Source organism: Pezoporus occidentalis, unplaced genomic scaffold (assembly GCF_034315485.1).
Source record: "Pezoporus occidentalis ecotype Australia unplaced genomic scaffold, CSIRO_AGI_Poc_V1 ctg23, whole genome shotgun sequence".
Taxonomy (NCBI): domain Eukaryota; kingdom Metazoa; phylum Chordata; class Aves; order Psittaciformes; family Psittacidae; genus Pezoporus; species Pezoporus occidentalis.
The window spans coordinates 3,247,762-3,272,509 of NW_026914180.1; the positions used below are offsets into that span (position 1 = coordinate 3,247,762).

Genomic DNA, 24,748 nt, shown 5'->3' on the forward strand with positions numbered 1-24,748 from the left:
TGAAGCTTTAGCACAGCCGGGAGGCCTTCAAAGGAGTGGAGCTGAACGTGGGGTTTTCCCCTTTTCTTTTCTTGGCTATTGCAAATAGAGAGCTGCTTGCTCCATCTATGGGTAAAAGTTAGTACGGTCATAAGCTTTTCTTACAGAGGGCACAGCCTAACCACAAGATGTTCTCCAAGAAAATAAACTATTACAATGTGTAAAATATATGACAAACATTCTGCATTGCATCTTGCAGTTTGAAGAAAAAAAAAACAGCTATCTGGGCCTTTATTATTAGAGCACCAGAAGCCCTCCTTATGAATCCTGGTGGTCTAATAATTTAGTTAATAGCATTAAATTTCAAAAGGAGAAAAATTACTACAAAAAGACAGAAAATTAAAACTGTATATTGAAAAAAATTTCCTTCCTCAAATACAGTGCAAATTCACTGATTCAAATCTGACCACCAGCTTCAAGGGGGTTGAAAGCTGTGTAATTTTCAGTTCAAAGATCTGTAGACAACTTTCAGTTCTGAGCTAAATTTATGTTTCGATCCCATCCACCACAGCCCAAAGCTTTAAAGTCAATGGAAACCTTTCAATTGATTTCCTTTGCTGTTAAAACTGGCAGCACAATCAATATGTCTTGAGAACTGCTGTTACTCAAACTGATGGGTTTGAAAGGGGAGGCAGGACTGGAAAATGCCCTCCTATCCTTCAGATGGGGCATTCAGCCCCATGGAAAAAAAATACATTTTAATGATTTAAATTGCATACAAACACCTACTTCGAATAAAATATTCAGGGTACTTGATTTTAGTCTATCTGCAGGGGTAGCTCTCTAATTCCCACTCAGTAAAATAAAGCTCTCCTCATTTATTTGTAGATGTATTGGCTCTGAAGCAACATCTTATGCAAGAAAAGTGTAATCTGAATTGTGTTTTCCCCTAGTGGAGGTTGTCCTCCTGCGTTTACTCTGGATCACCTCAGTTTGCTTTACTGAGAGTAAGTTTGTGCCACTTCTTTGTTTTGGCATCATACCTGCTCATGCAAACTGGCACGCACGAGAAATGCACTCCCAATGCAGCCAAGGCTCAATAACATCTTGGAGCATCAAGTCCCAAGTTGTTCTTCATGAGAGCAGTTCATGCAGTTTTGAGCAAACCTAAGACAACTTAGGAAGCAGTTCCACAATAGCAAGTTTGAAGGCACTTTTCACAGCAGCTCAAACTTCAAGTTGCACCTCTTCACTCATCTTTCATTCCTGCTGTCCCTAAAAAAAATATGTAGGAAATCAGTGTCAGCTCTGTAGAAGCCTCTTGGTAGCTACAGGTAGCTCCAATTCACTCATTTGTTTTGTATCCAATTTAAATGTAATTGCTCCATGTTCCATGGCTGCTCACATGCCCATGCTGATGGGTAAAGCCCAAGTACTGAGCTTTACATCTCAGAGAGCCAAGTCTCCACTTGTAGAAGGTGCCTGGCTTTGGAAAGGGGAAGGTGGCCAGCACCGGGTGGGACTGCATCTACCAAGATTCATAGTGTGGGGGAATAGCACTAGCAAGCCATCTGCATCACCTCAAAGCCAAGCTTAATTCCTCCCAAATCCATACTCAGTTTTCAATTGTTGGCCTGTTAGTGCTGTTGCACAGAAATTCTCAGACATAAAAGAAATTAAAAAGCCAAGAATTACATTTCAAAGCACTTGTACAGAAACCCAGCATGCAAAGAGCTGTCTTGGATTTTTCTGTGCTGAACTTCCTGAACCAAAGGGGCTGCACCAGTGGCCAAGCACAAACCTCACCCAAAAAGGTCCCCACAGAATCTCTTCCAGGGGGTTCTGAGGTGGATATGTTGCCTTCTCAACGATGAGATGTGGACATGAAGCCGCAACCAGCAGTTTACTGCCTTGAAGCTGTACTTACAAAATACCTGAAGTGGCTGGCAGCCAAGTACACATTGTGGGAAGGTGTTTTTCCTTTCAAGGCAAATCTTTTGTCAGATCTGAGCACTGGGGTTATGACCAGCTGCTGAACTGGGGTAACAAAGGGGAAAAGACACAAAGATGAGCTTTTGGCTATTGCCAGATCAAGTGATGCAGTATTAAAGATGAGCAACAGCTTTAAACTCCCACCCTTAAGTGGAAAATGTTTTAAGCCTCATGTCTGCAAATCACTTTCTGTATTAGTATTGCCCTACCCTAACCATTAATGCCCTTCCTAAACTGCATATATTCAAAAGGCAAAATAACCTCGGTGGGAAAAGAGCAACTACGTGGGAAAGAAAGCACTGAGAATACCACACATAGCCTTTAAAATGAAAACAAGTGAGGAAGAAGGTGCTTCCAAGAAAAACAAGGAATATGCAGACTAACAGGTTAGTCTGTGTTTTGAACAATGCGTAGGAGGAGGAAGTGGAGGGAAGATGGGTATGTCATTTAAAACAAAGACTGCGTATACTTCCCCCACATACTGCTCCATGCTGATAGGGAAAGGAGTGCAGCACAGGCTCATTTCATAGAAAGTGGAGGGCAAAAAAAAAAACCCAAACCCCTGTGAACTCTAATGTGGTCCTTTTTTTTTTTTTATTTTTTCTTTTTCTTTTCCTTCTTTTTTTTTTTTTTTTTAATTACAGGTTGCCTGGATAAAACACAGATTTGCTACAAACCCAAAGGGAAGGCTCCAATGTAGCTTCCCAGAAGAGCTGCCGCTGGGAGGGACCTCTGGAGGTCTCTGGTCCAAACCCTGCTCAAAGCAGGGCTTCAACTTTAAATTGGGATGCTCACAGCCTTGTCCAGTAGACTTACTGAAATTTGCAAGGGCAGCAATTTCACAGCCCCTCCGGACCCCTGCTCCAAAGCTGTATCACCCCCATCAAGGACACTTTTCTTACACCTGCCTGGAGCTTCCCTCTCTGCCTCCTGCCCTTTTGATGGGCATCCCTGAGGTGCCTGGCATTGCCTTGTCCGTAACCCTGGTAGGTAACTGAAGACAGCAAAAAGTTCTTCTTCCTCCTACATCATGCACCCCAGTCCCTGACCATCACAGTGGCCCTTTGCTGAACCAATATGCCTCTGCCTCTATTCCGCTAAGGAGCCCAGATTCGGACCCAGAACTGCAGATGTGTCTCACCGGTGCTGAGCAGAGGGGGAGGATGACTTTGCTTGACCTACTGGTGATGCTCCTAATGCAGCCCAGCACAGAATTAATTTTCATTTCAATACCATTAATAGAGCACCAGCCGGGCTGTAAAGGCAAGCAAACATGACAAGTCCATCTGATTTTAATGCACACACAGTCAGTTCAGATAAAGTAACCTAAGTCTCATTTACTTTCAGCACAGGCATCCCAAGCTGCTTGAGAGAATGGGATTTTAATCACGTAGGCTGAGACAATTTTGAGCGAAGCATTTATGCACCTTCAGAAACATGGATCCATGTGAACGTTTAGCTCTTCTCACAGCTCTTCAGCACAGCGTATCACAGAATCATGGAAGGGTCTGGGTTGGAAGGGACACTGAAGATCACCTAGTTTGAACCCCCTGCCATGGGCAGGCACACCTTCCACGGATTGCTTAAAGCTCCGTCCAACCTGGCCTTGAACACTGTCAGGGATGGGGCAGCCACAGGTTCTCAGTGCAACCTGTGCCAGTGTCTCATCACTCTCACAGTAAAGATTTTTTTCCTTGTATCTAATCTAAATCTGCATTCTTTCAGTTCAAAGCCATCTTCAGTTTAAAGACATCTTCGCGGCCCTCCCTTGGGCTTGCCTCAGCAGGTTCATGTCCTTCTTATGCTGGAGGCCCCAGAGCTGAACACAGTCCTGAAGGTGGGATCTCATGAGAGCAAAGGAGGAGAATCCCCTCCCTTGACCTGCTGGTCACACTGCTGCTGCTGCAGCCCAGGACACGGTTGGTTTCTGGGCTTCGAGCACTCATGTTGAGCCTCTCAGCACCCAACACCCACGAGTCCTTCTCAGGGCTGCTCTCAATCCGGTCTCTGCCAGCCTGTATTTGCAAAGGTATGAGATTATCCGCTCTGAGGAGTGTCTGAGAAGTCTTGGTACTCAGGAAATACTATTCAAGCCACAGAGGCTTTGTTTTGAGTGGGGTATAACCAATTAATGTAGTGTTTTGCAATACATGGGGTTATTCTTTATCTGCAAAGTAGCAAAATGCAAAAGCTTTTCCTCTGAAAAACTATGTAACACAACAGAAATGCTAACCAATACATTTCCTGAAGTCCTGGAAGTTTTGTTACATAAAAGTTACTAAAATTTAATTAAATATAGTAAATCCTAAGAGTGTAATTCATTACCAACCCCTGTTCAGCACACTGTGAATAAAATCTACTTTAACATGCTAGTAAAGGGTATGCATGTGCATTAGTCTCTCCTTAAGAGAGCTAAACCACATGAAAGCACATGGTAAGAAAGATTCTGTTTTGCAGAAAGCTGCAGAATGGGAAGAGTTATCAGTTTAAATACCAGTTTTAATCATCACACCTCTTCCAAAAAACTGACCCTCCTGCCTTAAGAGCAAAAGAGCACGAACATCCAAATCCAGCACAATTCTTGCAACCCTCTCTGGAGCAGCAGGGTCATGGGTATCCTCTGTTAACTCAAATATAGCATGGCCCCATGCCAAGCCTGTTCCTGTGACAGCGATGTGACCTTATCCAAAGGATTTTGCTGACCACTGGAAGATTGATTTATTTAATAGTCTGTTGTACGTGGCCAGGACTAAAACAGTGCCGTTCACTTGGATAAACTGAGTGAAAAGTCACAAGATGGCTTTGCTGTGCAGTGTACACTGCTGTTACTCCTGCAGCAACCAGCCCCTCTCTGCGTGCTCAATCAGTGGCATATTGCATACAGTATTTAAATATATGTGGACTAGCAAGAAGAGCTTAAACGAACTGTAATTATCCTGAGGCTTGAGAAAGAGCATGAAAGCATACTTGAACTTCAAGCAGAGAAAAACAAATGTCCTTGAATAGAAATTATGCTTGGAGTCTACTCGGAGTCCTTCAGAAACACTGGCTGCTACTTTCAATCTCATGAAGGTGTTTTAGAGAGAGGCAAGGACTGGGAAAGATGCCATTTCAATTAAGCTGCAGCAGAACTTCCCATAAACATAAAATCCTATGTGGCTTTGCCTAGCTATGTTCTTGTGCACAAAAGTCACTAAGAAATTACCTGTTCTGATTAAAATTAATGCTTTTAGGTTAAATTCTGATGAAGAAAAACAAGAAGGCCCCTCTGTACTATTTAAAGTCACTGAAAGCTATCAATATGTTGCAGGAAACATATAGCCAATTGTAGGTATACACATCACTAATTCTCTACCTCCACTGTCGCAGAAGGTTTGCCAACAGTTTATCACCGAGTTATTTCTTCTGTTCACAGAAGGAAAACACACTATGATCTAACAATCCAGCACCCTCAGTGGTAAGAGAGTCCGCTCTTTCCCTGTAACTCTATTCCCTTCATATAGCCACTAACCCCTTGGGTAGACCAGGTTGGGCTTGTAGACCAGCACTGGGAACCTTTATTCATCAAGAAAGTTTTAAAACTGAAGCCTGTTCTTAGTCAGCTCATTTCTGAGCCCTAATGGTGCATTAGCCCACGGGCTGCTGAAGAGGTACAATTTGTGCCCGATATAAAGCAGGCAAGTGCTCCAAACCATACAGGTCTATGGTGCCTTTCATGTTCTGGCAGAGGAGCTCAGACACCCCCTTAATGGTCATTTGATTGGAAACATGTATCATTCATTCACTTCTATGCAGGAAAGGTCTCTTTCCCCTCCTACAACAGGGCAGAGAAATATTATTTTAAAGAAGAACAGAAATTCTCCATGGAGTCTACAGAGGCAAGTCTCTGTTAGCTGCTCAGATTATGTTCTTTCTGCGCCCACCTCCACCGCAAACCCCATGAATATCTCCAGCTGTTCTCGAGCCCCAGTGCTGACATCCAACCAGCCTCGGTGAAACCACACAGACAACTCCCACTCAGGCAGATGCAGGAATCCTAAGCAAAGCTTTGAAGCGTGATTTCCCTTCTCAGCACTCCATAGGTGTCCATGGCACTGCAGAGGCCATACCCTAACGGACAGCATGTCAGAAACCCAAAACACATGGTCAGTGAAAGCGATAATGAAAAATTAGCACATGCCTCATCTGCACTTACTTCACTACCGCAGGTAAAGAATGGGCCAAGCCCAGAGGTACTGTGTATCTTCCTGAAATAACATGAGCAATTTCTTACTTTTTCTTGATCTGGAGAAAAACTTGATGCCCCCAGGAGAGGTAGACGGGTTAGAATTGGGGGAGGACTCTTTGGAGGAGGACCTGAAGATCCCACTGAAGCTCATTCGGCGTGGGGAGCGTGGGGGAGACTCCTGGTAGGGAAAGGGGAACACTGTTTTGGGTGAGCCAGGGCTATGTTTGGATCTCACAGGGGCAGAAACGGGGCTGGAAGGTCGGTTCTGGAGCCCTTTGGAGAAAAGCCCTTTGGAAGGACTGCTGGTGGAGTAGCTTTCTTCCACCTGAGGAGGAGAGAAAAGGGAAATAAAAGAAAACCACCATTAATTCAGTTCAGCTTGGGCCATCAGGATCTCTGAACCTGTCTCAACATAATCAGCTCCTGTTTATTCGTGTGTTTATTCCACAGCACTGCCTCCACTGACACTGGCACTGTGTGTACCACCTCTCTGGGATACATACTGCCCCTTGCTCTTAAAGACAGCCTGAATTTCACAAAAGAATTTCAATATGTGGTCATACATTTTATTATCACATATAACGTAGGATTTTCTTTACTGCTTTAATTTGTCACACATCCCTCTCCTTTCTGCTAACAACTGAAAGATGACAGGCAATGAATGATCACCATTAAGGAAACACAGTGCCTCAAACTCTTCCTCTTAATTTAAGGACACTTCCACAGTACTTAAATCTCCATCTTATGATGTGGCACAGCACAATAGACAAGTCCCTAAGCACCTCACGGGTCTCTACACTGACAGCCACAACTGTGGGATTGCAACTACAGTACCAAAAAGAGAGGAGCCATTTTAGGCTGACAACATTGCTGCGAATTACCCTGCCTCGAGTTTGGGTACAACCTTTCTAATGGCTGTACCTCTTCTGGGACCTGCGCTGGCTTTTCAACCAGTATGAATATCTGTGCACAATGCAGCGCTGCACTGCGCAGGCTCACCCAGCAAGGCAGAATAAAAACCCAGAAAAGCAAACAACAAAGAAGAAAGGAGCAAAGATTAAATTCTCCATGCATACAATTACAGAAGCTAACCCAAAACTTCTGTGGGATTCGCCTGTGTCTGGGCTACATGTAGAGTTTATTTCCTTCTGGATGCACAAGGTACTTCTGTGGGTATGAGACTGCTTTTTTAGCCGGGGGCATTTCTCATGAATGAAGGGCTCTGTTCCTGGCAAAAGGCAGCAGTGGGTTTTAGGTCTCCAGGGAAGGAATAAGCAAAGGCCACGGAGCATGTGCCCACAGGCACGCTGTGCCACTGAGTTTCAAGCCCTTTGCATGCCTGCTCCTCTCTTCCCAATTACACAACACAAAGCAGGAGATACGGATCAGACAACTTCTACCTGTGATAGATACCTCCCAGTGTGTGTCAGCCTAGTTAGGTACGGTATTGTTGCCATGGGAGTCATTATAGGGAAAACCAGCATCCTTTATTAGGATGATTTCGGTGAAAGAAGTGATGAATGAAAGCTTCTTAAGTACCTGTGCCCTCCTTTGTGTCAGTGAAGCGCTTGCATATATGAACCCAGCTAAAAAAAGGTCAGCTGAGTTTAAAATACATAAGCCATTAACTCCCTTTTCTAAAGCACTTTTAGCCACAGCTCCAAAACACTTGTAGAAATACATATGAGCAGCACAACAGCCAGAGACCTGCTCCCTCTGTAACACAGGACCCCGGTTCTCGTAAACCTCTGTCTCCTACACATGCACTTTGGACCAGCTCTTCTTTCCTCTTGGGACAGGACAGAGCTAGAATGGGTCCCACTCCATGGGAACTGCAGAAGGGCCTGCAGGGAGTGTGGTCTCTCATTTGGGAAGGTTTCTAACCTAAAAGGCAAGTGGCACTTGGTCTGGGAGGTGGACACAAATAGCATGAACAGAGACATGCTGGCACAGCCCTTGATAGTTGATGAATTATGCTCTGTGCTCCTCTGTGGAGCACAAAAATCTCTTGCAAAAACATAACAGCTTCTTATACCTGCACACTTGTTTTTGACAACATGGACAAAAATATCTCAGAAATAACCTGTCCTTTTGCAGATGTATTAGGGGTGCAGTTGCCCTCAAGGGGACAATTTTGGAAAACATTAATGAACTTTAACTGAAGCAATGGGTACTAAAAGTGTCTTGACGGTATCCGTAAGAGTAGGAAAAGTAGTGTTTCATGCTTAATGCAGTGGCCTGAGCCTCAGGTTTGTTTCCCAGCTGGCATGGATTCTGTGTGCAATCTTAACCTCATTTAATATCCCTCATCTATTCTGTCATGTGGACTATATCTTCGTTATTACCACTCTGAGTCCTCTGGCACACAAACTGTCTCCTGGTGAGTATTCATTGACACTAACAGGGTGCAATTCCTCAACTGAGACGTGGCATAATAGCCACACTATAAGTAAATTAATAAACAAATTGCATTTTTGTCATGGGTAAAATAGTGCCAAAGTGATAGCTTTTTCATAAAAGCTCATTAGCGTTATTAAAATATCATCTGTAAATCATCCAAGACTACTTATACGTTGTTCTCTTGACAACTACATAGTCCAGGAAGCAACTAAGTAGCACAACAGCACCTCCCTTTGCACTCAAATTTAAATATGTCCGTTGCCAAATCTACTGCCATGAAGTAGGGAATAAGAATATTTTCAAGTTAATTTTAATCATAATACAAACCTGTCACTACTACTGTAATTTAAGAATGTTTCCAGGATGGGAATTTCATCATAACTCTTCCTAAAGTGACAAGCCATGACATTTGTAAAGCTAAAAAACCAATGTTATTCTGGTGCCTCCCTTAATATTTCATGCTTTCTTTTTTTTGCATGCTTTTTTTTACTACAATGACACACTGGTAGGAGCCACTGTGACAAGGCGGTGGTGTTCTCACACTCTAAAGCAATTCCAGAAATGTAAAACGTCACACAACAATTTGTCAAAAGAGTCAGTATTCCCTTGTACGCCCAAGCCAGGCACACAAGCAAACTGTCCTCAAATTCCGAGCAGAAGCAGCGGGATGTTTTCATTTATTGCAATCAGAACCGGTTGCTTTCTCTCCATCGTGCCAGGCAGCTGAATTATTAGCTAATTGTCAGATCACCAGGGGCATGCTGCTAAATACACATGTGCATGCTACCAAATTAAAGGAAATTATTACATGGAGCTCTCCTCCAGCCGCTCCACACGTTAATTAAAGGCAGGTTACGCCCACCATCAAAACAGATAAATACCTGTGATTCTGCTTGGGGAATTACAACAGGACTGCTTTCTTAGAATAGTAGTTGAGGCTAATGGATTGAGAGTTTTAAAAAATGATCAGGTGCTTCCATAAGTAAAATCATCAGCAGCAACAGTTATCACAGCATATACAAAAGTCACAGGGCACTGTTAATTTTCATGCTTCAGCAGGAATACAGAAGAATCTCTGCTTTGGAATAACCAGTGGTGACAGAGGCAGGTTACACAGCTAGATGGATCATCAGCCTGTTCTTCATGAATTTTTGGACTCATTTCCTGAAGCTATGACAGGCAGGTAGGCAGAAAACTCCACATGTGCTTTGGAAAGATAACTATTCTTCCAGTTGAGCTGCAGCAGCAAAGAAGCATATTGCACTTTGGTTTCTCACATTAATAACCCTTGTACATCAGTTTGTGTTGGTCCAGGAAAAGCAGTAAAGTGAGACAGGGCAGAAGTATGAAACACACCTAATAATGCACATGGTGATATGGCTTATTTGACCCTGATCGGATAATTGGCCTTTTGACGATAAGGACTCCAAACACACAATGCAAGTACAATACAAATCAATGTACAAATAAGGTCTAATAAAACAAATTGAAAATTTCCTCCAACTATGAAGACTGTTCATCTAATTAAAAGCACAACCAACCACCAACAAAACATTCCCTGTGCTGGCTTTGTGCAGAGAATATAGAGGATCTTTGAGCTCTGCGCCTAACCTTAGACTCCTTACACCTTAAAACTGGTTACATTGGAGAGAAATGTCAGTTCCTGACTATACAGTCAGAAAACAGTGCAGCAGGAATAGGGCTCAATTAGCAGCTTGGTAATAGTGCCAGTGCAACCCTCAGCCTCGGGCAATGTGCTCCCTGGTGAAGTTAAGCAACCAAGCAGAGCCCTGTGCTACATCAGAGGTGCTGTTTCTAGTCACTGATTCCACTTGCTCAAGGCTACACCAGTTACCCTGCACAGCACTGAGTAAACATAAATGCTACACTATCAATTTTCATGCTTGGGAGCACAAAAGGATCCTCAGCTGGGGACTAGGGAAATACTCTGCTCTGTTGTATGCACCAAGTGTTCTTAGGTGGGTTTCTAAAATACACCCAGTACTGGCCACTGTTGAATGAAGTAACAAAACAAGACATGTCTTACAGTGTTTGGCAGACTTAGCGTTCCATTTTTTGACTGAAATGTAGTGATAGCATGGCACTTGCTCCACACTGGGCAGCTCTGGATGATTTCAATGCAAGAAATAGCATCCTGAAAGCTGCCTCTGTCATTTCACTTGGACGAGGGAATCTTTCTCTCTTCCTAATCCCTTTTTCCTTACTCCTAGCTATGAATATTAACGGCTCAGAGCCATCCTGTGAGGGACCAGCAAACCCACACCTTTATTTTCAAAAAACTCCTAGATGACAAATTCCCAACAAAAAGAATCACTACCAGTCCCAGGCTACCCCATACCCGAGAATAAAACAGCAGGACAAGAGACTCAAATCATCAAGCAGTTGTCCCTGTGGCTTCTCTGCTCACTCTGTCTGATGGGGATTTAGTCTGTGCCATAAGCATCCCCCAGGTGCCACCTGGGCTTGGAGAGAGCACAGGCCAGGGACAGTCCCAGATTGCACATGGCCACACTGCTCTAGTAGGTGCAAGAGTCTGGCTCTGCAAAAGGACTGTGTCCAAGCCTTTCATCTCCAGGACAAGAGAATGCTCCCTGACTTCTATTATTTATCGCTTCTGTTGAAATTCCCCAAGTGAAACACCTTGCATCTTGTGCTGTCAAGAGGTACTCATCCTGAAGGCCATCCAGGTCTTCCTGTATAAGGTCCCTCCCTAATAAAAAACCACTTCTCGATGCACCCCAAGAAATATGGTTAGTATGCTTCTATTTTTTACCTCGGCTTCACTAGCGAAGACCAGTTTTGGGACTGAGCTTGGGCAAACCCCACCCCTTCTGTCCCTCCACCCTGTAGTCATCCTTTCAACACCAGCCTGCCATCTTTCCCATCATTTGTTTTCTTTACCTGACTCACAATTCTTCATCTTTTACAAGAAAGATTAAAGTGCACTACATTTAATCACTACCATATGATAATCCCCACTGCAATGTGCTAAGAAACCAAACTATTCATACTTCACCACAAACTAGTCTTTTGTTGTCCACACACCATCCAACTCAGTCCTGCCTCTTCTCACTCACAGGCAGATTTATTCCCAACATTGTCATTTTCTTTCCCATGCTTTGTATTGAAAATCTGATCCCTCCATTTTACCAAATAAAATCCTCTCTAAGGCGGCATTTCTGCTCCCAACTTAGAATTTAAGGACTCCTTAACTGCAGGGAACGAAAGCTTCCTTCCCAAAGCAATGTGCCTAGAAAAATGAATAAGCTCTGCTGAGAAGATCCTGACCATGACACAGGCAGAGGCTGTGCTGGAGGCAGGAAAGGCAGGCACTGCCTGTGTCCCTGCCACAGCACCTCTCCGCAGCCATTTCCTGTGCTCCCCTACCAGTGCCCCAACTCTCCAAGAAAGTGGTCCTTTCTTGGGCACACTGCTTTCCCTAGTGGATGCCCTCCCTGAAAAATCTCTGGCTCTGATTCAGTTGGTAATCTGAATTTAGATCAGTTTTTCAAAAGAGGCTGAAAAAATTATCTGTCATACAAATGGGCTCAAGCTAGCCAGCCTTTCAAAATGCCTCTGAGTTTAAGTGAAAGTTATTAAATGCTGCTGATCTGCATTCCTTTATTCTCCAGCTCCAAATAGTTAAGACATATATGGAGCATTTGAGTTCTGTTTGCTTTTAAAACAGTGAATTATTTGACTTTCATTTTGCGTCTTCACTTAAAAATCTTTTGAATGTCAAGTAACAGAAAAGGAATCACCTCCCACCATCCTTGACAGGGACAGCAAACACAGAGACAATACACCAGATAGATGTCTCACTTGTTTCCTGCCCTTCCAGTGTATCTCAATAAAAAAGCCCTTTGATAAAGTTAATTGGATGATTCTGCTGGAATAAAAGAGCTCGCAGAAACACAAGAGCTGACTTCATTAGATTGAAAGGTAATGAAGGACTTATGCTCCCAGGCACCATGTGTTCACATGCACACCACTAGTTCCCTTGGTTCTGCATAAGCAGTGACAATTGAGATGACAATGTATATTACAGGATCAGAGATGTCACTTCCCGAAACTAAAGTACAAGGACACTTTCCCAAATTAAAATACAATGAGATGCATCTGGCTGCTCTGGCAGGCTCTGAGAGCTCTGCATTGCTGTACAGACAGTTGGAGTAAGGTTTCCAGCAGGAAAACCAGGGCTGCTCAGAGGCAGAAACAGGCTTGAGGAAAGGTGAAAGCAGGGCTGGCTGCCTCTCCACTTCCTAACCCTTAACTGCATTTATTTTAAACCAGTGGATGGGAAGGAGTCATGCACATGACAGTGCAGTGGTTGTCCTATGTGCCCTTGACCTGAGGCTCTCTGCATCCACTGCATGTGCCCCATGCCAAGGCTGTGGCATCATCCAGGACATGCTCCCCGTTCTCACTGCTCATAAAGAAATGGATAATTAAGAGACTGGGGAAAAAAATCACGAAGAGATTTATTATCCAGAGAAAGGGGGCTAAAACCAACATTTTTATTTGCTTCTTCTCCATCATTCAGGGGTTGCTCACACAGCTCCCCTGAGTCACTGGACAAAACAAAAACAACGCAGGGATCAGAAGCAGGACAAAGCAATCCTTGAAGTCCTTCAATACTGGAGTCACTCCTCAGATGTTTTCTTATCCTAGTTCATCAACACTTTCCTGCATTACTGATAGTAGAACTGTGAGTCAGTGCCAAACGTAGCTGCAACAAAGCCTCTACATTTTACCCTCTTCCTTTGTTTGTGCTTCCAAAAAAACAAACTAATCCTTTAAATGCCATGTCACATCCAGAATCCATGTACAGCTCATTACCAACAGCCATTAGTAAAATCTAATTAAGGCTTTGCAAAAATAAAGTCTGCGTGATTTGCTCCTTGGTGTAACTGATCGCATTTTCATTCAGCACTGGAGAGTTTCCTGCTCAGAATGTACCACTCTCTTCCCCCTCATTTTTGTATGAACTACAAACTGTATTGGCAATTTGTCTGTATTTCTTTCAAGTCCCTGATAAAGTATGATATAGTATAGCAACAGAATGTTTTGTCTGCCTAGAAACAAAGTCTTCCACTCATGAGTCTCAATTTATTTTACCAGCCAGATTTTTTATTCATTTAATAGGCTCCATGTTTACTCAGTATCATTCCAGCTTCTTAAATCCAAATGTCTTGTGCTACTTTTATATACATGACACCAACACTATGACATTTTCCAACCAAATTTATAATCCATTTAAACCCCCACATTTGTTGAGTAAGAACTGCTTACCATTAATTCCAATCCAAATGAGTCTATTATAAGAGCATCATTAACTATCCAATACCAGATATTTCATCATTTTGCCAAGGACAAACCTGTAAATTATCCTAATAGCAAACACTGTAAATATTAACACAGTAATTACTTCTTTTTTTTTGCAGTGTTTTGGAACTTCATCTCTGCTCCAAGATGCATTCAAAATCAGCACTACTCAGAGAAAGCTCTGCCAGTTCATTCAAGGGTATTTTATCAGAGTCGTTTGCATTTAACTTTAAAATGTCTAGCTTTAGCACCTTCTGCTTTAAATACACTGAAGTTATTAGTAGGACAGAGTCAATACTGCCATCTAAGATAAACATCTCACCAGCTTTTTCCCCATGTAGAGAAAAAAAAATTTAATGCACACTTCTTTTTCAAGCTTTGTTCTATATTCCTATGACAATTCTATTATTTCCATAAAGGAATAGATAGATATTATTCTTTGAACTTATTTTCTTCCTCCTATTCCCTCCTCCCTCTATAATTTGCTATTTGTCTCCCCATGGACAATTTTCTTGTCATTTTTTTCTCTGTAATCATTCACTATCCTGCACTTCCAGCTGAAGGCAATGGCTATCAGTCTCCTATAATTTCTATACCTTATCCTTTCACCTTATCCATCACATTTTAGATGAATGATCTGTAAGTATTCAAGGTGTTGAGACCTCTGAAATTGATAGAGCCATTTGGGTGCAGAGGGGCACTCATCCCTTACTGCTGCCTTACCACACCGTACTAGAATTACTTTCTGAATGATGCTCTGCATCAGTCATGATTCTCCAGGCCTCTAAACTGCCTCTCTTCCACCATCTTTCCCCAGATTGAGGAAATCCAGCAAATCTAATTGCTTCTCCTTATACAGGAAGACCTGGTTGTCCTTGTCTATAGTGCTGCATTTAATGACCCTTTAAGGTCTCTCTGCAAGAAGGATTCAGCCATTTCTGGAGAGTGCAAGCTTTGAGCTTGGGCAATGGGCAATACAAGCTGTTTTATACAAAGCTACCAGCACAAGTATTGAGCATTTTGTCAGGCAATAAGAAGGGCCAGAATACCTACCACAGACACAAGAGCTACCTTTCTCCATCACTCCACCCCAAAAACTTCTACACAAGATTCTTCACAGTAGTATGCTCTCCATCTTCAGCAGAGAAAGGTGAAAACTATCCCTATCCTCTTCCTGATGTCAGTCATAAAGGAAAGAAGAATACATCACTTATAATAATAGCCATATTAATGAGAAGTGATTAAGGCTCAACTTCAGGAAATGTGTGTCACATTCCCACCACTGCCAAAAAATTCATATGTGAACTTGAACAAATAATTCTGCACTTGAGTTTCCTAATTGTGTAATGAGGATTGTTGTCACAGGATAAAGTACTGAGGGTCTCTGTGGAAAATGTTAATTCAGCTTCTAAAAGCCTTTCACAAAGAACAGGTTTAAATTAATGACAGATTGGAAAGATAGGCTGCGAACTACTCTCGATCTATAGCTCAGGTGACAGAAGAGTTAAGTGCAGGAAAAGAGACATCCCTGATGAATTGCCTGTCTCCAACATGACGGGTGAATGGAAAAGCCACACTACTGAAGGAACACTGACTTTTAATTTACAAGAAGTTGCACACTGCACTGTGATTTCAACCTCAAACAAAGAAAAACCATCTCACTTGAAAGTGAAAAGTAACTCAGGGATTTCTTTATGTAGCAGCAGTAGAGACTGGCAAACTTTTAGTTAAAATTAAGCAAATACTGCTGCCTGATGCTACTCATCACTATCAGCAAAGATCCCACTTTGTTGCATATGTTGAACAGAGCTCCAAGCATAATGTTAGAAAAAACTCTGTGTCTTCCACACTCAGTCAAAAAGGTCAGTTAAAAATGCAGTTTCAGATGTTAAGTCCCAGTTGCATGGTTATTCCAAAATTAATTGCACTTCCGTAAGCAGAACTTGACTCAAGTCTAGGGATTAAAACCCTGGCATTTACTGAAGGTGCAAGAAGGGCAGCTACTGAAATGTTCTTCTAGTTCTCCCAATACAAGCACTTGTCAAAAGAGAGAACCAGGACTATTAAGAGGAAAACCAGGGGATTCATAAGTGGTGAAGTGGAAGTCATTAAACAATATCATGTAACAATACACGAGTGAGATAGACTGGCTTCAGTATATTTTTTTCTTTGTGACTGAGATTCATGCAGCTTTCTCAACTTTCTTTGCAAAAGGAGCTGATAAACGGAAAAATCAAGCTTTAGCTAGAAAACCCTGCCTTCTTCCAGCATGACAACCCCTTCCAAAACCATCACATTGTTCATTTTATTCAAACCCTCCAAGCAAGCACCTTTTGGCAATGCTGTATATTTCAGCTTCCCTGGCATCTACAAGAGTTCCTCTGCGTCAGTGACTCATACATCAGTCTTAAAAGGTCCAATGCAGAAAAGAACAAGGCCAATGTTATAAAAGTATTCAGTTACTGATGGATTGCAGAAATTTTTTAAACAACTGCCCTTTGCAGTGAGGTGCAAAGGAATAGAAACTTGTGCTGTCAACAGAGCTAAGTTGTTCTGGGTGCAGATTAGCTTCACTAAGGAGATATTTATTGCTTCACCTGCCTTGAACTGTAACGGCAGACTCATTGACAAATGGCTTGTAGCAGGTTTAATCTTCACAGAGGTCCACAGCCTTGTAAATATTGTGACAAGCAAACCGGTCTGTTGTGTAGCTATGGATCAGCTTTTGGGGCTATCTACTGTTCAGAGCAGTATTTCTCTTCACAGCTTGGCTGGTAGGAGGTTTATGCTTAGCAGGCCAGCTTGTAATCCAAGGCCTTCTGAAAGTAATGAGGCCAGGACCTGAAGATGACAGATCCCACCCACAGTTCTTATTTCCTTGAACGTTGTGTAGGCACCTTATAACTGTCCCTAGTGTCATCCATTGAATAGGCTTAACTGATCATTTTAAGCAAGCAAGCTCTGTGAATCTATTGGTTTAATGTAATATCAGGACATCAGAAAACACAAACCATACCATTGCCTCCAGAAGGATAATCTTGAGTTAATCCCACAATGAGGAGGTATCTTTCCCCCTTGTTTATGGGAAGACCCTACTGCTGTAGCTTCAGCAAATGAAGGCAGCTCATTTTGCCAGTGCCAAGGACAGCAAATTCAAGGACAGTGAACAGTTAAAACCTTTGTAGCCAGAGAGCAAACATCAGGGGGCAATTCCAGGAAAACATACCGACAGCCACAGGCACCTATTTGGGCACTGTATTTCTGTAGCAGCACCAGAAATTTTGTTAGCTAACTATATTCCTGAGAATGCAGTTAAGCAATATCACTTCACTGAATTACAACAGTGTTACACACAACATCTGAAGCATTTGAGACAATACCACTGTAGGCTAACACTGTTTCCAGGTTACATTGCATAAGCACTGTCATGATAAGGTCTGCAAAAGTCACTGTATTTGCTTTAGTGCATCACTCTGGTATGGTGAGAAAGATTTAAAACCCCAGACTTTTTTAAGGCTAATAACTGGTGTTTACCACCAAAGGACTCAACCACCTGTCCTGGGTTCAGCAGTAGTAGTCATTTTTTCTCCTTCTTAGTAGCTGGTGCAACGCTGTGTTTTTGACTTTCAGCCTGGGAACAGCTCTGATAACACCGATGTTTTTAGTTGCTGCTCAGTAACGTTTAGTCTGACCAAGGATTTTGTGAGTCTCATGCTCTGCCAGGGAGGAGGGGAAGCTGGGAGGAAGCAGAGACAGGACACCTGACCCAAACTGACCAAAGGGGTATTCCATAACATAGCACGTCATGCCCAGGATATAAACTGGGGGCAGTTACCTGGAAGGGATAGATTGCTGCTTGAGTCGGGCTGGGTTTTGGTCAGTGGGTGGTGAGCGGTTATATTCTCTTCCCTTGTCATTCCCCTTATCATTACTGTTATTGGTGGTAGCAGCAGTGGTTTGTGTTATACCTTAGTTACTGGACTGTTCTGATGTCAGCCCATGGGAGTTACATTCTTTAGATTCTCCTGCTCATCCCTCCAGGAGCCGGTGGGGAGGTGGGCGTGAAAAGTGGGGGGAGTGAGAGAGCGGCTGCGTGGTTCTGATTTACAGCTGGCCTTAAACCACGAGACCACCACAGCAAAAGTGAAACTTTGGAAATATCCTACCTTGCGAGAAGCATTTTTGTCTGCGCTCTCCACATCACCGTCCAAGAATGGCATGGCAAATGAGCTGAGATCCTGCCAGGACAGAGAAGAAAAAATTACGTCCTATATTAATGTTTCCTCCCTTCAGAGCATCCCATGACTGTAACCCATGGTTTTATTAGAGAAGTGCCCACTACTTTACCCATAGCAATTGCTGGAAAGCAACAACACAGGCTCTGATCATTCTCCTTAGTTGTGAAACCAACGGCAGCTCTAAGTTCCAAGTGTATAAAGAGCCCTTAGTAGAGCTTGCATTATACCACCGTGGAAAACGACCTGCATAGCCAAAGTCAGGAGTCCTATGCTAAAATTTTCAAGGGGAGGTACCCAAATCCCACAGAAAAATTTATAGGAAATTATAGTTGAAATACAACCACTTGCTCAGCAAATGGCCTATCTTGTCTTGAGTGGGGTGTATCATCTCAGTATAGAGTATTTATGACAATAAACAAAACCTGAATAAGAATATGTTGATGCTCTGGAAAACACATGACACATACAACAGAGGTGGAGAAAATTGTGCCATAGTGCTCAGGGAGGAAATAAGCAATTCACTTGCACAAATGAGAGGAGCACCCAATTCTCCATGACTAAAGACAATAAAATCATAAGAAAAGCATACATGCTCATCTTTAATTAACAAAAAAACCAAACTGCAATTATATTCTACCTCCTGCCATCTGTTCTGTTTATGCTATTTCATGTTCCAGCCATGGGGATTTTAGAGCTCCTTCCTACATGCATAAGGAAATTATGTTAGTGTCAAGTTCAGCATCTGTTTGATAAAAAAAATAGATAAGAGTAATTCTCCGATCAAAAGCATGAGGTTGTGTAATGAGGCTGTGCACTGAAAACTGAATTTTGGATCCTATATCTTGGTTTAAATGTCAGGAATACCTCCCCAACGCAGAACCTCCCAGATGTGAGGCATCACCCTTTCCATGTAATGATTCAGTGCTGCTCTACTACTACATCTGCATCCCATTTAAAATAGCCCAAAACATAAATAAATACCAATTTCACATAAACCTAATTTGAGATTAAATAGAGCTTAATTAAAAATTAGCACTGGCCGGGTAGTCTACAGGGCTTGCTTGCCTTCAGAATTCAGAGCAGCCACAGGTCTAATCACTTCACATTGTGTAATCATGCTAAATCCAAAATATGCTCAAAAATGTGTGTAACTCAGACATAATCCTTACAAGTGTTTGAAAAATATTCTGGTTACATAAGAAACAACAAAAATAAGGAACAAAATATTGAATTACTGGAACTGAAGCACATGGGAGCAATTCATGCCAAGTTGGAAAGAAAGAAAAAAAAGAAAAAAGAGGCAGCAGCCAGGCTTGGCTAAGCTGGCCCCAAATCATTCGGCCACAAACCAAAGTATTCATGAGAAATTAGCATGCTTCTGGCTCCATCTATGCACATTCAATGGGAACTATCTACAAAGGCCCAAACTACAAAGCACCAACCCAACTATACAATGTCATCCTCATCACCATGCTTTGACATCTGTGCTTCACATCAACTTCATTTGCAAATAAAAACATAAGGAAGCATCTCAAAACCAAAAGAAGAGGAAATCTGTTTGGTTTAGATTTTCACTGTTCTCAAGATTTGACAAAGGCTTGCACCAGGCCCCACAGGACCTTCAAGAAAAGCTTCTGTGTCAATTTGCTTATTCTTAATTATGAACAAATTATAATTAGTTAAGCAACTATAATTAGTTAAGATTAAAATGACTTACATAGTCCACATAAAAATTGTTCAGCCATAAATGGCATTTATAAACACAGTTGATACATGGATTATCATTATTATTATTATTCCTACTTCATATGTTACTGCAGGATTTAAGTAAAGAATCTCTGTGAAGAAGTTTAAAAGCCTAATGGAAAGTTACACAAAAACATATCCCCTCATGTTTACTTTAATTTAGCCAGAGAATTTACCAACATTTTCCTCTACCCATCTTCAGTAGGGCAGAAACTGGAATCTGATGCGTGCTAGGTCATTTTCCATGGAAATAACCTCTTTTGAGCTCCACGTATTAGCATCCTGATATTACTGCTTGGCGTAATCCACAGGGAGAAAACCTGCTGGAGACTGGATGGAAGGAGCTGGCTTTAAAGAAGCACACACCTAGTAATCAGGGTTAGAAAAGCTGTTCAGAGAATGTGAAACAGCTAGGAATGAAACTGTAACCTCTTTTGGCGGGGGGGGGGCAGAAACCTTCAAAACCAGGAGGAGGTAGGTAAATAGATAAAACTATTTTTTCTAGGAGCTAAATTTCACTTCCCACTTACAATTCCAAGCTTAAAAACATCTATGTATTAAGTCCTAAAGTCTAAAATTATCACAGAACCCAGCTGATGACTCTATTCTAGTTCTTAACTCTCCGATATCATGAAGGTATGCTAACTTCATCTGTCTTTACAAGCAGAACAGATCTCTATTTGTAAGCAGAAATAAGCAGAGATAGACCTTTCTGGGCAGCACGAGACCCTTCTTTGTTAATACAGGGCTGGAGAACTTTTCAAACAGGATACTAATTGCACTCTTAGTCCTGTGATAAAAGCTGTAAGTGTAGCTGCTACCTAACAATTTCATCTTTCATGTCTTCATAGGATTCTACATGGGAAGGCATCCATTTACCCTTTTCTCAGAACTGTTTTGGAGAATAGGAAGGAAAACCACATTTTAGGATACAGAAAGCAAATACATTGGCTGGCATAGCATAGCCGAATAGCAACAGGAGCAAGATCTGGTTAGCCAAGCCATTTTTTCACCTTTTCCAGCCAGTTTCACTGTTTCTTTCCTTACTGGGAAGGATTCCTGCCAAAAAGGCTTGCCCAGACATGCTGGTCTGGACACCGCTGCAGTTGGAGACCTTGGTGTCAGAGGAGGGCTTCCAGCAATTCTATTGCAGAGGCTGCAAGCTTAAATACCAAACCACTGAAGCCTTGAATCCAGTAAACAACACAGAATAAACAGGATTCTTTTTTTATTATTGTTTTGTTTCAAGGCTACTTTGGCAGCCAGGCTGATAAAGCTTCTCCGCAATGGCTGAAGCCAAGGAGCCAGCAAGGCACCCTGGGATATGCTACGACTGACAGGTCAGAGACCAAATTCCAAGGTATTCTAGGGGGAAGTGTGACCTTTTTATGGCCCTGCTCATCAGTGAACCAAAATTTCAGGGCTGGGTATCAAAAGAATGTTTCGCAAACACCTCCCTGCTACCGTCCTTCGCAACTGTCCCTTCAAAGGAAAGGCATGGCCATAAGCAACACGGTCATGTGAAATCTGTGCTCATGGTGGTGGGTCTATGCCCCACGAACACGGTCAACTCTTTGACCATGTTTCAGGGGTGACTCAGGTCAGAATATCTTCACGGTAGCCCCATAGCCTACCTCTGCTGAAAGGCTGGGTTCCCCAGCTATAAGCAACTTCAGAGTCCTAGCGTAGGCAGCATCACACAGTCCTAACTACTGATGGTGTCACCTAGAAACATTATTTTTCTGCTTCACTGTGTTCTATATATGTGCTAGGATTGCACCAAATTTAAGGCTGTGAAATGCCTGCCAGACATTACAGTTTCTTTTTACAACACAACTCAAGCAGGAGGTGACGCTTTACTAAGACAGCTTTTCAATATGGGGAGACAGCTCTTTTAATACAATAAACAAAGAAAACAAGATACAAAGACATCAAGCTGAGTGCTGACAACAGCCCTGGTCTCACAAAAAATTGCTAAAAGCTTCACTCCTCAGTATCCCACCTTAACAGAGCTCTTTGGGGTCTTCTCCTCTGCTGATGTTACCGAGCTATGAGCCCTTCAACCATCCTACCAAGGACAAAAAAAAGCCAGGATTTTTATTAACATTGGCTGTGAACGATTTCTTTCATCTCAGACTGCACAGCAGCAGATTTTTTTTATATCAACCTTGGATTCATACCTATTACAAGCCTATGTAAAACTCTGAATAGCAAATATACTACATATGCTAATGGCCTGTGAACAGAATCCAAAGTCTGAACTCTGTGGAACAGGGGACAAAGCTTTGTAGCTCTGACTGAATAGAAAATTTTCTTTCTTTTTGAGAACAATCCTATCTAGGAGCCTTGGGGAATTTATATCAAACCACTCAATTATTGCACAAGGAAAGATTCAGCACTGATACACAAAGGAATTTCTGCCCTTTTGTTTATGTTGTTCAGATATACTAGTCATAGTATAGTATAATAAGACTTGCTAACATTGCTTTATTCCTTTAGGAGTAGATTGTTCACTGCTTTGCTTTTCTCCCTCCCCCATGCCATCTAGACTGCAGCATGTGTTTTGGAGACAGATATATAAGTCGTACTGTGAGACTGAGGATGCTGGTGACTAAGTCTCAGTATGACTCAGTGGGAGTGGGCAGTAACAGATGTACAAAGCTGGGTTAGATTTATGCAAGCCAGCTTTGTACTTCACAAAGCTATTGCAATTTATTTATTTGACTTTACTTTTAAGGCTGTTCATATTAAAGAAGAATAACTGATTGGGTCTGGAGAGTTTCAGAGGGTAGAAATGAGATATTCAGAGACTTGATTTTGTCTGCAGCATGAAGATGCCAGAGGCAGCATGGTCCAGGAGTCACTCAGGTGGCTGTGCAGGAACGGTCTGTGTGCACTTCAATGTCAAGATGGATACATCATCACATTTGATATAACAGGTGGTGAATCACCCTAAACGATGTGCCTGGAAGAAATGGGAAATTTTCAGTCCCAAAGAGGTGTAATATAAAAGACTAGCGAGTAATGGCTGGCTGAAATCTAACCCAGATCTCAGCATGTGAAAATCCCCACCCACCTGGTGATTATTCAATGTCCTATATCAAAAAACAATACATGAAAAGTTTATACGAAACTTTGCATAAGAAAACCAGACCACGTGTAATTTACAGATGTTTCTTTCAGCTGTAACAAGGAAACAGGCAAAGTACTAAAGAGCTACTGAAGCCGTTTCTCCGTTGTTCTCACCCATAGAGCACCTGGCTTGGATTGCCACCACTTGGTCAGAAAGAGCTGCTAAAACTAAGAATTTCAAGGGGATGGGCAGAGCCAGGAAACTAGGAAGTCCTTGATATTTCCCAGTAAATAATTGTCTTCCAAGCTGTTCTTCCCAAGTTATCATGATGATGGGATCCAGGCAGCCTCTTGCGCACCATTCTTCATCTCTAACCCTTCTGACTGCCCCTGACAGGCATTTATCTCCAGCAGTCTAGAGAAAATTCACCTTCTGAGGCTGTAGATAAGGTTCCTCAACAAAAACTGCCAAGCTGTGGATTGTTTTTTGGTTTGTTCTCAATCTCAGACTTAAACCACTAGAACACATTCCTACACTGTTCATGCAAAATATAGAATTTTCTTTCAAGCGTCGTGCTCTCCTGCCAGGAAACACCATCGTATCTTCTTGGTGATTCAGCCTTTGCAGATGAGCTGTGCACAGATAGTTTGGGGTGGGATGCAATCAGTTCTGCTTGGAGCCCCATAATGCCCATATTGTCCCGAGAGCTCAGGGCTGTATGGGAATGCTGTGATGAAGGGTACTGCTCTCCACTTCATCAATGAGTCACGAACCATCACGAGGGCTCTCTGACAAAGCCTGAATACGATCCCCACGTACACGACAGCCTGGTTTGTCAGCTCCTTCACACCACAAACCACACAGCACGGTGACTGGCAGCATGTTTATTACAACGGCAGATGGACAACCTAGCAAATGTGTAAATAGCAAAATGCCATTAAAAAAAAAAAAAGAGAGAGAGAAAGTGAGAGAACAGCAGAGAAAGCAAGTCAGGGAGGAAAACAAAATTTCAGTATTCCCCGTGACACCACAATCCACATACAAACTCAACATTAAGTGCTATTCCTGCCTGCTCTGCTGAAGAAAACTTTTCTCTGGTGAGTCGTTTCCTCCAAGGAGCACCCGAAGTTAAGAAACACAGGGTGAAAGCAGAAGATAACATACCTCAGACCTGGAAAATGTGGTCAGATGAGTGATGAGGAAATTAAGAGACAATCAAAGACACGACTCTAGAGAAGGACTGCAGGAGACTGGAAATGCTACCTTCAGATGGCACATACTCTGTGCCAACAGAACTGCTTTCCAATACTTACATAGTTGCCTTACATAAACAAGACACAGGATCCTAATGTATTTGCAGAGAAATGCACGCATTTGCTATAAAACATAACTTCAGCCACAGTGAAATAGCAGAACCCCAGGGAACAAAAGATGATTTTGCCATAATGTAACAAAAACACTTGAGTCACTGCAGCATGGGGGCAATCTGAAGGGGATTCAAAGAAGGATCATCATGAGGCTTTCTAAATCATCTCTACACTTCAGCTACTTTAAAGTCACTGTGTTTTGCATTTCTTTTGTTTTTCCCCACTCTCCATAGGCCAGACCTCTTTGAAAACCATTTCCTCAGAGAAGAGCAAAACAAAACAAAATCAGAACTGATTTTGACTCCATGGCCTCATGTGAGGATTTGCAGGGTTCTCCTTTGTGTATGGATGACTAAAAAAGGTGAAATTCACACCGGGC

General features: G+C 42.3%; 1 protein-coding gene across 9 annotated transcripts in view; it reads right to left on the reverse strand.

Annotated features, from left to right (window-relative positions):
• The window catches only part of PRKAG2 (protein kinase AMP-activated non-catalytic subunit gamma 2), a 246,664-nt gene that overhangs the window by 139,459 nt on the left and 82,457 nt on the right, over nucleotides 1-24,748 (reverse strand). For 5 of the 9 annotated variants that reach the window (XM_062621415.1, XM_062621417.1, XM_062621419.1 and 2 more), the window contains 2 exons: nucleotides 18,112-18,183; nucleotides 6,245-6,524 (listed from right to left, as the gene is read on the reverse strand). In XM_062621415.1, coding sequence (XP_062477399.1) covers nucleotides 6,245-6,524; nucleotides 18,112-18,183 — 352 coding nt within the window. Of the gene's footprint in view, nucleotides 1-6,166; nucleotides 6,525-18,111; nucleotides 18,184-24,748 lie in introns of those variants that run through there. The other 4 variants (XM_062621420.1, XM_062621421.1, XM_062621423.1 and 1 more) reach the window with 3 other exon arrangements.